At 36.2% G+C, this 13,876-nt stretch overlaps 1 protein-coding gene across 1 annotated transcript in view; it reads left to right on the top strand.

The window, feature by feature from the left end:
- CCDC73 (coiled-coil domain containing 73) overlaps window positions 1-13,712 on the top strand; it is a gene marked incomplete at both ends in the record, with an annotated part of 46,750 nt that extends 33,038 nt beyond the window's left edge. Inside the window, 5 exons of the mRNA XM_081329197.1 lie at window positions 2,005-2,115; window positions 5,808-5,982; window positions 7,404-8,255; window positions 9,581-9,711; window positions 13,467-13,712. Of these exons, the coding sequence (XP_081185323.1) occupies window positions 2,005-2,115; window positions 5,808-5,982; window positions 7,404-8,255; window positions 9,581-9,711; window positions 13,467-13,712 (1,515 nt within the window). The remainder of the gene's footprint in view (window positions 1-2,004; window positions 2,116-5,807; window positions 5,983-7,403; window positions 8,256-9,580; window positions 9,712-13,466) is intronic.
- Between the last annotated feature and the right edge of the window lie 164 nt (window positions 13,713-13,876).

The following is a 13,876-nucleotide window of genomic DNA, read 5'->3' as shown; positions in this document are numbered from 1 at the left end:
AAATGTTGACTCTATATGAATGTATACCAACGACCCACAATTCATTCTAAACAATTAAAATGAAGTATTCTAAAATGAGGATTATAGGATGCTTTGCAAAAGTTACATCAGATAGTCTACAATGAGTTTGTCCCTTGATGGAATGGCTTCTGTCAACAGAAATAGGAGGGAGACAATTTTTTATCCATCTGAAGTCTACCATGTATCCTCCAAAACTGTTCTAAGATTTCCCCAAGTACATTTCCTCTAGTACAAGTAGTCCTCAGCTTACAAGTGACTGTTCAAAGTTACAATGCCATTGAAAAAAATAACTTATGACCATTTCCCCCACTTATGGCAGTTGTAGCATCCCCATGGATGTGTGATCAAAATTCAGATGCAACTGATGCAACTGATGCCGTATCCCAGGGTCATGTGATCACCTTTCACAACCTTCTGACAAGCAAAGTCAGTGGGGAAGCCACATTCACTTAACAACCGTGTTGCTAGCTTAACGACTGCAGTGATTCACTTAACTGTGGCAGGGAAAGGTCATAAAATGGGGCAAAATTCACTTTAAAAATGTTTCATTTAGCAACATAAATTTGGGACTCAGTTGTGGTCGTAAGTCAGGGACTACCTGTAACGTAAATTATATTTTGACTTTATGCCACATTCCGGAAGCATTCATTGAAATAACCCTTCCTGAAATTCAAGCTTAGAAATATGTTTCACATGGAACATTTACTTAGTTCGTGTCAGTGCTTATGTAGTTTATGTGATATTTTCTCATCCCCCCAATAAAACTCTCACTATGTATAGTAGACATTTACAGTTCACATTTATAAATATTCTTATATGTTTCTTCAATATGCTTGATAGATAAAATTAATAATATTATATATTTCTAAAAAGGTAAAGGTAAAGGATCCCCCGCACATGCGTGCTAGTCGTTTCCGACTCTAGGGGCCGGTGCTCATCTCCGTTTCAAAGCCGAAGAGCCAGCGCTTGTCCGAGGACGTCTCCGTGGTCATGTGGCTGGCATGACTAGACACCAAAGGTGCACGGAACGCTGTTACCTTCCCACCGTAGTGGTTCCTATTTTTCTACTTGCATTTTTACGTGCTTTCGAACTGCTAGGTTGGCAGAAGCTGGGACGAGTAACAGGCGCTCACTCTGTTACGCGGCACTCGGGATTCAACCCGCCAAACTGCCGACCTTCTGATCGACAAGCTCAGCGTCCTAACCTACTGAGCCACCGCGTCCCTACTATATATTTCTAATAGGATATAAATAGTGAATTGCAAAAAAAAACCCTTTTCACGTAGTCCTCCCTTACTGACCCCTCGTTCAATGATCATGCAAAGTTATGAGTTTAAAAGAACACCAACTGAAAATTCTTCTACTTCAGAATACATTTTTGTTGCTATATTATGTTAAGTAATTGAACAAATAAATAAATATGATTATTTTTAGATATTTTTCCTACTTCATTGGACTAATTTAAATGGAAAATCAAATGAGAATAAACAAAACAAAAATAACTCAGTAAAATAGCTGTTGTGTTGTTTTTCACAATCCTTAAAATAATTAGATTTTAAATCTAAGTAATATACAACATTAATAAAAGAAATTCAGATTTGATTTGTTTAATAAAATATTAATAAAAGTATATTCTGCTTTTATTATGGTGTTTATATTCATAAACCATGGTTGGGAATGTGCTACATTTCATATTTCTTAGGTCTGTATTTTATATTTCTCAGTGCATTAAAACTTATGCAGTGAAACTGAATAATGACAAATATTCTTATACCCCTTTATAGCTATTTTTTATAACCTATTTTGGGTTAGCTAAACTATATGCTTTTTCCTATTTATGAAAATTATTGTTGTGATAGCACATTATCACTGATCTGTATGGTACTTTCTGCATGTTATAAGAAAAGGTCTAAGCAACATAAAACACATCAAAATTCATTAAAGTGGTATTGATTACTTTTTGGATAATTAATTTTATTGCAGATCCTTGAAAGAGATAATGAGATGCAAAGGGAGAATGCAAAGGAAAATGAACAAAAGTTAGCTAGTCTTCTGAATGAATATAAGACAGTACAAGCAACTTGGAAAAATGAGGTTGGTTTATTAATCAAATACTACTGTATTAACAGAGTTACCAAGTACTAACCAAAATGTTCCAAAAACCTCAGGAGCCTAGGAGAAGATGACAAAAATAAGAATAGGACAAAAAATATTTCCCTTTAAAAGATCCATCCAGTTGGTACACTAAAAACTTCCAAATAATACTTTGAGAATTTTTTAAAATTTATTTATTCAGTCAATGACTAGGCAACAGAAAATAATAAAAAGGGAAATAAAAGACAGCAATTACAATCAGGATTGACAGAGAGTAATGGGTGCAATAAGATATTGACAACTATAAAATAAAATAAATCTGGTTTCTCTTCAGATTGTGTAAATCTGTTCTAGGTAACATTATTTTGTATACTCTTACAAAGCAAATAATTCTAGTTATCACTAAATTTGAAAAAGTAAGTTTTTAATATGCTAGACATAAAGATAAACACAGTAACTGCCAATAAAGTTATTTTGACTATTTCGTGAACAAAAGAAGACGTATCAATAAGAGTAGCAAAGTATAGTAAACAATAGTCTATATTCTACAACACTACTTAATACATTCCCCACAGTTACTTAATAAATTCATCTATAGTAATCACCCAGTAACATTTCCTGTGTGATTAGTTGGGTTGTGCAAGGTTTAGAAATTGTTTAGAAGAAGTGCTTTGGTCTTGTTCCTTAAGCAGATGGTGTTTTTCCAGACTTTTGTAGAATGCTAGAAAAGGTTTAGCTGTTTTAAGGAGTCAACTCATTAAAGATAATACAAATGTTAAAGCAGAAACTTTTTTTCCAGGCTGGTGAAAAGGGGTTGCTTTAATTAATAGCAGAGAGGTGCAGTGCTTGTGCTGAATTATATTTTTTACCAGGCACAATCCTAATGATAATTTCACAATTGTTTTCTGAAAAAATTTCCTCAGATACAAAAATATTAAAAATATTGTGCAGATTGCTATGACATCCTATAATATGGCTAGTAGTACCATATGTGCCATGAATTTAGAACGCTCTTGGTTTCAAGATGTTTATTTTTATTTGAAAACAATCAAAATTTACAAATTATATTATAATTCATTTAAATGTTCCATTGAAGCCCTCCAAAGTGCAAAGGAATATTATTTTTGCTACAGTGGGACACTATGTGGGGCGGGGCAGGCACGGTGGCTCAGCGGCTAAAGATGCAGAGCTTGTCAGCTGGAAAGCTAACAGCCCGGGTGCAAGACCAGAGGGCCATGCAACAGGGTGAGCTCCACAGTTCCTGCCCACCTAGCAGTTCGAAAGCATGCAAATGCAAGTAGATAAATAGGTATCCTGGCAAATAGATGGGGAAGAAATGGAGGTAGTGACAGATTTTATTTTCCTGGGCTCCAAGATCACTGCAGATGGGGACTGTAGCCAAGAAATTAAAAGACGCTTGCTCCTCGGGAGGAAAGCAATGGCAAATCTAGACAGCACACTAAAAAGCACCCTGTCAACAAAAGTACGTATAGTCAAGGCTATGGTCTTCCCAGTTGCAATGTATGGCAGTGAAAGTTGGACCATAAGAAAGGCTGAGCGCCAAAGAATTGAGGCCTTTGATCTATGGTGCTGGAGAAGACTCCTGCGAGTCCCTTGGACTGTAAGGCGATCAAACCGGTCAGTCCTAGAGGAGATCAACCCTGACTGTTCTTTAGAAGGCCAGATCCTGAAGCTAAAACTCAAATACTTTGGCCACCTAATGAGAAGGAAGGACTCACTGGAGAAGAGCCTAATGCTAGGAAAGATTGAGGGCAAGAGAAGAATGGGACGACAGAGAATGAGGTGGCTGGATGGAGTCACTGAAGCAGTAGGCGTGAGCTTAAATGGACTCCAGAAGATGGTAGAGGACAGGAAGGCCTGGAGGAATGTTGTCCATAGGGTCGCGATGGGTCGGATACGACTTCGCAGCTAACAACAACAAATAGGTATCACTTTGGTGGGAAGGTAACAGCATTCTGTGTGCCTCAGTGTATAGTCATGGTGGCCACATGACCACAGAAAAGTCTTCTGACAAGTCTGGCTCTCTCGGCTAAGAAATATAGATGAGCACTGCTTCTCAGAGGCGGAAATGACTGGACAGGGGAAACCTTTATTTTTAGGATACTATACAGGTAGTCCTCAGCTTACAACCACAACTCAGCCCAAAATATATGTGGTTAAGTGAGTTTTATGACTTTTCTTGCCACAATTGTTAAGTGAATCACTGCAGTTAAATTAATAACTGAATCTAGTTTCCCCATTGAATTTGCTTATCAAAAGGCATGACTCTGGGCCTCTGCAACCATCATTATTGTGTTGTCAAGCAACCGAATGTAAGTCATGCGACCATGGGGATGCTACAGTGGTCATAAGTCTGAAAAATGGTCATAAGTCACTTTTTCTCAGTGCAGTTGTAGCTTTGAACGATTACTAAATCAACTGCTGTAAGTCGAGGACTACCTGTATTTTTATGTATTTCTGTAAGATCCAAAAATTTCCATCACTGATTTCCATATATTTTATGATTTCCAGCTGTATTTTAACTGTGTCTTATGTCTTTCACAATATTTGTTATGAAATCAATAAAAATTAACAGTGTAAAACTTACTACTTAAAATCTTACAGAGTTATAAAGATCTTTCTATGATTTTTACAATGTTGAGGAACAAAAAGTGCAAATTCTATTTGGCTTCTTCCCTTAAAGTGACTAAAAAAATATCTCTTCTCCCCATAATAATTATTATTAATCCATTACTTTCCTCCTGCTTCATGTCAAATTAAGGGAATTAGATTTTTCAGTTCACTATCTTCCATGTAATAAAAATCTGTAATATGCCTAATTTAATTTTTAACTGAACATGGAAAGCGCACTTAAAAGATTTCAAATAAACCGAGGGAAAACATTTTAGTGGGCTTTCTGCTATTTATGCAGGGTCAGGTAATGTATATCTAAATGCATACCTGACTGCTTGCTATTTGTTTCCCTTGCATCATGTTTATTAGTATATATGTTGGAATGTATGCCTGGGTGTAAAGGAGTAATACCATTCCTATTTGGAATAGAATGTCTGTGGAGATTCTCAGTCATCCAGGCCATGCTGTCCATCTGCATCTGAAAGAAAAGGGCCATTCTTTTAGGAAGACAGCAAAATTCACAATCTGGACAGACAGGACCATTGGTTTGAAACAGGTGTCAAAGTTGCCATCTATGTTAAAACTGAACAGTCCAACAGAGAGGAAGTGTTATGACATCACCTGTCTCCTGTTTACAATGCAGTCCTTTCAGCAACTCCAGGAGGGTTCCATCCCTGTGTACTCTCTGATTCAGGTAACCCTGAGAATACAGACAAACTCCCAAGTGGCCTCAATGACACTCAGAGAGCTAACAACTGACTCTCAGAATGCTAACGACTAGATAACTGCAAAGAACATAAATCCTTCTATTCCCCTCCAATCAGTTAGAACTTAAGAAACTTCTTGGATAAGAAGTGAAATGTTTTCAAACAAAAAATAAGAAAGACCAGTTACCTTTTGGAAAAAGCATCTTTGGGGTATTTGGAATAGAATTTTTTTTTGAACTCTAGAACTATTTTGTTCCATTTGTAAATTCAATGCTAAAAATTATTACAAAGGAAATCGTATGTCTCTCAATTTGATATCTTCAAAAATAAAACTATTTTTTTTTGCTCCAGGTAAAAAACATGCCTAATGAAAATCAAATCCTTAAAGACCAAAAAGATGATAAGTGTACACAGACTACAATGGAATATTTTAATGAACATGAACAAAAAGAAAATGGAGGAAACAATAACCTGGAGATAGACACTGGTATAAACACAGGGAAAAAGGATTCAGAATATTTTGAAGGTATAAATATTCATAATTAAAACATACGGTGTCGATCATCAGTCAATATGGTAAAAAGATGTGAAGAAAGTTACTCCTCCTTTCTACAATGCCAACAGAAACACCAACATTGAACCACCCCTCCACATCTGAACAATGTCACTTGTTCTCATAGGTTTATGTGTTTCTGCATCTGATTAACGTCCAGCTCAGTTGACATAGAGGTGGAAAAGCTGTGAGTAATGTATTGAAGCTAGGTATAAAACAGGCCGATTTTTGTTGCTAAGAATACTTGCCTTGTCTTGGCCCACAGCACTTTGACTCTGCCTTCCACTTATCTGTAGTAAAGGTAGTAGAATACTTTCCCATCTTCTAGTATGTTGTTTTTAACTGATAAAAAAAAACAATAACGAGGAAGTAGAGTGATGGCTGAAAGGTGATTTTTCAATTACTTAATTTGTAATATAGAGAAAGCATTGGTCAGCTTATGGGGCAACTATCTTTTGCAAGGATGGCCATCCTTGGAATGTATTGAAGTAATAAACTCCCAAGCCTTATAAGGCTTTATAGGTGATCACCAACAAATTGGCCCAGATACCATGACACAGAAGTATACCTCCATGGTCCTGCAAAATGACAACTGAAGGAGAGGGGGTTTCTTTGGGGGAGAGTACACATTACAGCTCGGAATCATTTCACATGCACATACAATATGGGTGAAGCTTGCAGTACAATGCTGTTTTTGTCGTTCTGATGAAAAAAAAACAAGCTCCTGAGTATATCCATGCTTCAAACTGCTTGCCTCTGGAAAAAGCAAAGGATACAGAGATAGAGTGACATTATTCCTGCTTTTATATTCTATCTTAAACATTATGGCTTTCCAGGGTGAGTTTTCCCTCTGGATGATAGAAAACCTTAGTACATCGGGAGCCAAGCATGACCAAAATATATAGAGATAGAAATACATTAATGAATTGTAAAATATTTTATATTCTTTTGCAGTTTCTGCTACTAGGAGTTGCCACTATTTTTTAGAAAAGCATTTTGCATGTGTCCGTGTTATGTGAAACATATTTAAAAGCAGTTTATTTTTGAGTAATTTACTGTTGATAATATATTCTAGATTTTAACAGATTTAATATGAGTTGCTAATTGTATGAATGAGGGTAATCACTTAAAAGAAAAGCCAAAGGGAAATCGTTTTAAGCAAAGCCCTTTATATGTTCAATTTAATTACACCAGAACTGACCTATAATCATGGAGTGCTAATTGTGAAGAAAGGGCAGTTCTAGGAGAAAAAAACCCCAACCCTACTTGATAAAAAGCAGGCAAAGGCAGAAATAATTCTCTTGGGACAATTTTTATTCTATGATGTTGCTAGTAGAAGAACCTAAGACTTTTTTTTAAAGTGTTGAAATTAGATTGTTTTAATCCCACTATAGAATTGGGACATTCTATTGATCACCTGGGTGCTGGTGTTGCAAATGAAGGCATTTCTGAGAGTACTGAAAATATTAACAATACAATCCATGAGGAAGATTACTTGGCAAATAAAGGAATTAGTGAAGAGCCTAAAGAACAAATTAAAATGACTTGTGAGAAAACTGCAAATAACCATATGAAATCTGAAATGGATTCTATAATGTTACCAGCGATCAACACAGGTGACTTGGATAAGTACAATGATATTATTAGTAATGCAGAAAAAACATCACCAAAACATAATATATCTGCCAGTAAGAATATAGGTATGAATATTCATCTTAATGAAAACATTAATAATAGACTTCTGGGAAGAGCTTTAAGTACTGAAAATTCAGCTACAGGTGTACATGAAATGCCTAACAAACACTTTGATAACTACAGTTCCGAATTGAAAGAAGTGAATACAAAGGTTTTGCTCCTGGACTCTCAAGATATATATGAATCTGAAACTGGAGACGTGAAAATTAGTGAAGTTGCCAAAGATAAACAGATAAACTTCCATATGTCCAAATTGAATACAATGATGAGGAAAATAACAGTGGAAGAAAGCACAAAACAATCGTGTTCTTTGCTCATGAAGACAACAGAAAATTTAATAAACAGAAACAGAAGGCTATCCTTTAACCTTCCAGTTGTGGAAGAAAAAACGGAATACTTAAATTTATCAAGAAAACGTCAAGAGGAAATTCAAATAATGCCTGTCTCTTTGAAGGAAAGGCCTCTCTCCCAAGAAATGAAAACTGCTCAGAGCTCAAGAAAAATTGATAAGATTATAAACATTAATAGTGATGTAAGACAAGAAACACCAGGTAAGAAAATATTTAAATGCTAATAGTTATTTAAAATTATATAGCCACAATAATAACTGTCATACATTGACACCCATTCATAACAATGTGTACCAGAATTTGGAGAGAAGGGAGGGGTTTGCTGCAAAACAAGGAAGCAGGCGGAACAAACAGAGTGCATAAAGGTTGAACACACTGCCTATCTGAACAATGGGGAAGGGATTATGAACTTTTGACAGTGGTCTAATGTAAGGCTTTTGTGATGCAAAGGATTTCCTGGAAAAATTGGATAAGGTATTGGTAGGCCCAGACTGATGGTCTTTTACTCAGTGAGTGTGACCGTATGCTAGTAAAAGCACTATGAAGGACATTAGATGGATTAACTTGACTATGTTGTAGAATTAGTAATGTTCTAGGTTCAGAGAAGAGAATGAGCTCTGATGATCTTGTAAGGTACCATTATTTTCATGGCATTCAGCAGATCCTTTGATGGAAAATTTTGTTGCCTAGTTCAGGGTCCCCAACCCTCAGTCTGTGGACTGGCACCGGTCCACGGCATGTCAGAAACCACTCCCCACAAACAAGCAAAGCTCCACCCACAGGCAGCATACGAAACCATGCCCACTCCAAGTCCACCGAAAAACCTCTCTCCAGGGTACCGGGCCCTGGTGCCCAAAAGATTGGGGACCATTGGTCTAATTTGCTTTTTCTCTTTGTGAATTATTCTATTCTTTCTAGACATTTCTGTGGCTTCTACTACTTGGTTTATTCACCTCTTTTGCTGTCACCCTCTTCTTTCTATATATTATTTTATTACCTCTAAATAATACTTGGCTAAATAGACAGAACTAGAGAAATGGATGGAAGTTTTATTGAGAAAATTATGAAGTAATGTATAGTTCAGTAATGTCTGAATGTGGTATCTACCTGCCTGTTAATGTCTGAATTTTTTTAAAGCTACTGCTTACTGATAAAGTCTTGGTATAATATCCAACAGAGTTTTTCTTTGGATTTTTATTAAATGGATTTCCCCCTACCTTCTCCAGAAACATTTGGAATGTGGGAGGAACAGAACAAACATGGATAGTATTACTTGACAAATTATAGATTTTTTTTTGCTATAGATAATCAAGTAACACGTATGTAGTTTATATTAAATTCTTTAAGCAAGGAGAGCAAAAGATGTATACAACTAAGTTTCGATACTAGTTTTCTTTTTTTATATCTTATAATGCCAAAAGGTATTATTCTTAGTTTAATAAAAAGATACAGTAAATTTAAAATTTTGGCACAGTAAAATTATATGAAAATAACATAATTGTTATTATTTCCTGTTTCTTGATCAGTTTCCGCTTGCAGTAGAATTGCTGATTCTTTGAATACCGGAACTATTAATCCAATCCCCAAGAGAAATCCCAGTGCAGAATGGAATGCAATAGCAAACAGTTTTTATGATCCTTTTTTTCCCACAGAACACGTAAGTCAATTAAAAATATTGCAGAGCAGACCTTGGTGAGCTAACTTCAGAGCTATGTATAGAATTGTATGCATCTTGATGCTTTAAGACTTGACTTGATCTCCACAATAATATCAAGAGGGCAAATGTGGCAACATTTTTCACAATTAAAGTTGATAGAAAACAGGGGGGGGGAGAGTCACAGTATATAAATCAAATTGATGACAGCTTATTTGAAGACAAGGTCTCCATAAACATTTTTCAAGTAAAAAAAAATACGAATACTGTACAGTATCTCTGTTTATTTTTCTAATTATTATTACAGATACAAGCAATTTGTAAGTCTGAATTAGATATAATACAACTTACAACACTTTGACTTTATTTTCTTTTTTTCTTCTACTTTCATTGTCTGATTGCTAAATCTGAAGGTAATGCTGAGTATGTTATGCAGGCTTCTGTTTAAGCAACAGCTTTCTTTCGAGTTGGAACAGAAAGGGCAGTCCTCTTACAAGAAAGGGGCATAGATCAATATAGTGCCAAGATCATTGCCCAGATATTAGCTATGCTATTCTTGTGTAAAGTAATATAATAAAAAAATATGGTCACGTAAAAACCTTGTTTGCCAAAAATGTGCAATATACTTCCTGATAATAATATTAAGTTCAAATATCTAACAGAACCTGGTTCAAATCAAACTTCTAGATAGCCAGAACAGAAACTAAACTCATATTTAACAAACAGGCCTACATTTTTTCAAGAGAATGCAGCTTCAGATTACATGGAATCAATGCTTAAGACCCAAGAAGCACTGTGGAAAGCAAAGCTCAGGCATTGTATGGGTCCAGAATGACCAAGAAGGGCAAGTTGAATGACCAGAGGAGAGAAAGCAGGCTTGCAGCCGCTTATAGTGGCTAAGGATATAGGCACAAACTGGAATACCTAACAACATTATGCTGGTCTATGGACTGGGTTTTAGACTAAGGGAGTCATAAGAATTTGACATTAAAAAAAAACTTACTAGGGTATATTTGTGTAAATTAGCAGCAACTAAAGAGGGTTTCCTATTTATAGTTTGTTTGTACACGGCCCTTTATTTTTACAAATAACTCAAGGCAACAAACATATCCAATACTCCTTCCTTCTCTTATTTCCCCCCCACAAACAACCCTGTGAGGTGAGTTGGACTTACATGTGACTGGCCCAAAGTCATCCAGCTGACTTTCATGGCAAAGGTGGGAGCAGAACTCATATTGTTCTGCTTTTTACTTTGATGTCTTAACCAACTATTTCAAATTTCATAATATTTTAAACTAAAATCAGATTGCTCTACCCTCTCAGAGGCATGTTATTCTCCTGGTCCTGGTTCAAGTTTCAGAATACATTAAACAGCATCAGAAAACTTATGGTAAAGTTTGAACTTGTTTGAACTCAAAACAATGCTTTGAGCATTTGAGAGTTTGAATTAAAAACATTTTTCACACTGCTATTTATGTTAATTATCTCCCTTGAAATAAATCAAAAACAGGAAATCAAAAAGGACCTAGATTGTTGGGGGCAATAAGCTGACTTTGTAAAAATGCCGCTTGGGGCCCCTGAAAGCCCTAATAAGCAGGTATATATACATAGAATGAAGGCTATTGCTAAGCACATTGTGCTTTAGATTGTAAGCCGCCCTGAGTCTTCGGAGAAGGGCGGGATATAAATGGGATTTAAAAAAAAGATATAAAATTATATACTTGCAGTTAAACAAAAGTAATTTTGAATACTGTATATCAGAACTCCAAAGAAAATCACAGCAAGAAAACTGTAACATGCAAATGAATTCAATCTCATTTGTATTCGAAGAATACTATATATAAAAAACACAATGCAGTTATATAACTGCAATTTTCATGCAGACCTCCTTACATTTTTGTATAGCCTGAGTCTCTTTTAATTGCTATTACATTACTGTAGGATGCAAAGGTGCCCCCACCTGCCATTATAGTAGCAGAAAGTCACAAAACTCTAACCAACCCTTTAAGGCGAGTTAGAGGAGCAAAAATATCGCCACAAAATTACAATTCGAAGTGAATTCAACAGGCTTGTGTATTGCAGCCACACCCAAGATTGGTTCCTGAATTTCCTAGAATCTTCAACTTTGTATGTTCCTGCTTCTTCCATAATTGAGGATTGGGAAGACCTAGCATGGTGGTAGTGTATGAGAAGAATCAAGGAGTACTAGTGGATCATCAGCTGAACAGGAATAAGCAGTGAAGATCTATACAAAACTTGTATCATCCTGGCCTACATTAGGAAATAAACTGCATAAGGATCATTAAAGTAATAGTACCATGATGGCCAGCATTGTGCACTGCATTTTAGAAAGGGACATGAAGAAGCTGAAGGAAGTTCTGAGGAAAGCTACCAGGATGATCTAGAGTCTGGAAACCTAGTCCTGTGTGTTAAGAGCTGGGCGTGTTTAGCTTTCCAAAGAAAAGACTGCAGGGAGACATGATCACGATCTACAGATATTTGAAAGGGTTTCCTTTGCAGATGGTAGCAATGACTCTTTCTGTGGGAAATATGAAAATGTTCATACTGAAGTTACAAGATTTGGTAGAACTTTCTTGATGGCAAGAACTGTTAAGCAGTAAAACAATCTGCCAGGAACATTGGGGGTTTCTCCACGCTTTAAATAAGGTTTGGGTAGCTATCATTTGGAGATGATTCAGTGGTTTCCAGTATTAAGCAGGAGGGTTTCACCAGATGACCTGTATCATCTTTTTCAGCTTATCCATTTTATATTCTACACCCCAAAGAAAAGTTATGTAAGAATGTCCAATGTCAGACACAATGACACAACTTAGTGGGTAGAGAAAGTCCTCATGCTGGTGAGAGAAAATGCTGTTGCTGATACTGGACAAATATCCTTTAGTTTTAATCCTTCATATTCTTACATGTGCTGTATGTGCTATTTTATTCATTTCTTATTTGCTCAGTGTTGAATGTTATGTTTATAATTTGAAGCTGTTTCTGATATGAATAAAGACAGACACAATAATCTTAAATTACTATAAATAGGGTAGTGTTATAAGGGACGCGGTGGCTCAGTGGGTTAGGACGCTGAGCTTGTCAATCAGAAAATCGGCAATTTGGCGGGTTGAATCCCGAGTGCTGCGTCGCAATGAGCGCCTGTTACTCGTCCCAGCTTCTGCCAACCTAGCAGTTCGAAAGTACGTAAAAATGCAAGTAGAAAAATAGGGACCACTACGGTGGGAAGGTAACAATGTTCCGTGCGCCTTTGGCGTCTAGTCATGCCGGCCATATGACCACGGAGACGTCCTGGGACAAGCGCTGGCTCTTCGGCTTTGAAATGGAGATAAGCACTGGCCCCTAAAGTCGGAAACGACTAGCACGCATGTGTGGGGGAACCTTTACCTTTACCTAGGGTAGTGTTTGAAAATCTGGTCCAACAATAACCATATGAAATCTGAAATGGATTCTATGTTACCAGCAATCAACACAGGTGACTTGGATAAGTACAATGATATTAGTAATGCAGAAAAAACATCACCAAAACATAGAAGAATCAGTTTAATTACCTTTTATAAACTGCATCAGGGGCGTGCCTGAGGTATAGTTATATTACAGTATAATGCACCCAAATAAGTATCAAGAATTCTAGCTTATTTTTTCCTAATATATAAAAATACTTATGGCTGTCCTTTAGATACACCGTAGAGCAATCAGGCATAGAAAAGGATTTCTAATATTGTATACTTACATTTTAGGCCACAACAGAGATTCTATCACAGCCGCAAATGAAGTCAATACAACTTCTGCTCTCTGAAGTCAATACAGCTACTGTAAAAGGGAGCTTACATAGCACTGAAGATGGGAATTCACAAAATGTATTCATGAACACCCAAATCAGTAAAACTGAAAACTTATTGTATTTAGAAAAGCTCTGCCAGTCCAGAAAGAGAAAGTATGAATATGTGGAAAAAACAGCTATATCAGGAAAAATGGAAATGTAATTGTTCCTAAATGCATGTATTTGGTTGTTCTCATGCTTTTGTTACATTCAGTGCTAAAAATAACCTCTTGTGAAATGAGAAAAGTTGAACTGCTCTGATAATCGCAAAAATCCTTAATTTTTCTCTATTCCCCAAGTGGGGATTGACTATTGGAAGAAATGTGT

This window comes from Vipera berus, assembly GCF_964194415.1.
Source record: "Vipera berus genome assembly, chromosome: 1".
Taxonomy (NCBI): Eukaryota; Metazoa; Chordata; class Lepidosauria; order Squamata; family Viperidae; genus Vipera; species Vipera berus.
This window is presented reverse-complemented; position numbering and strand designations above follow the sequence as displayed.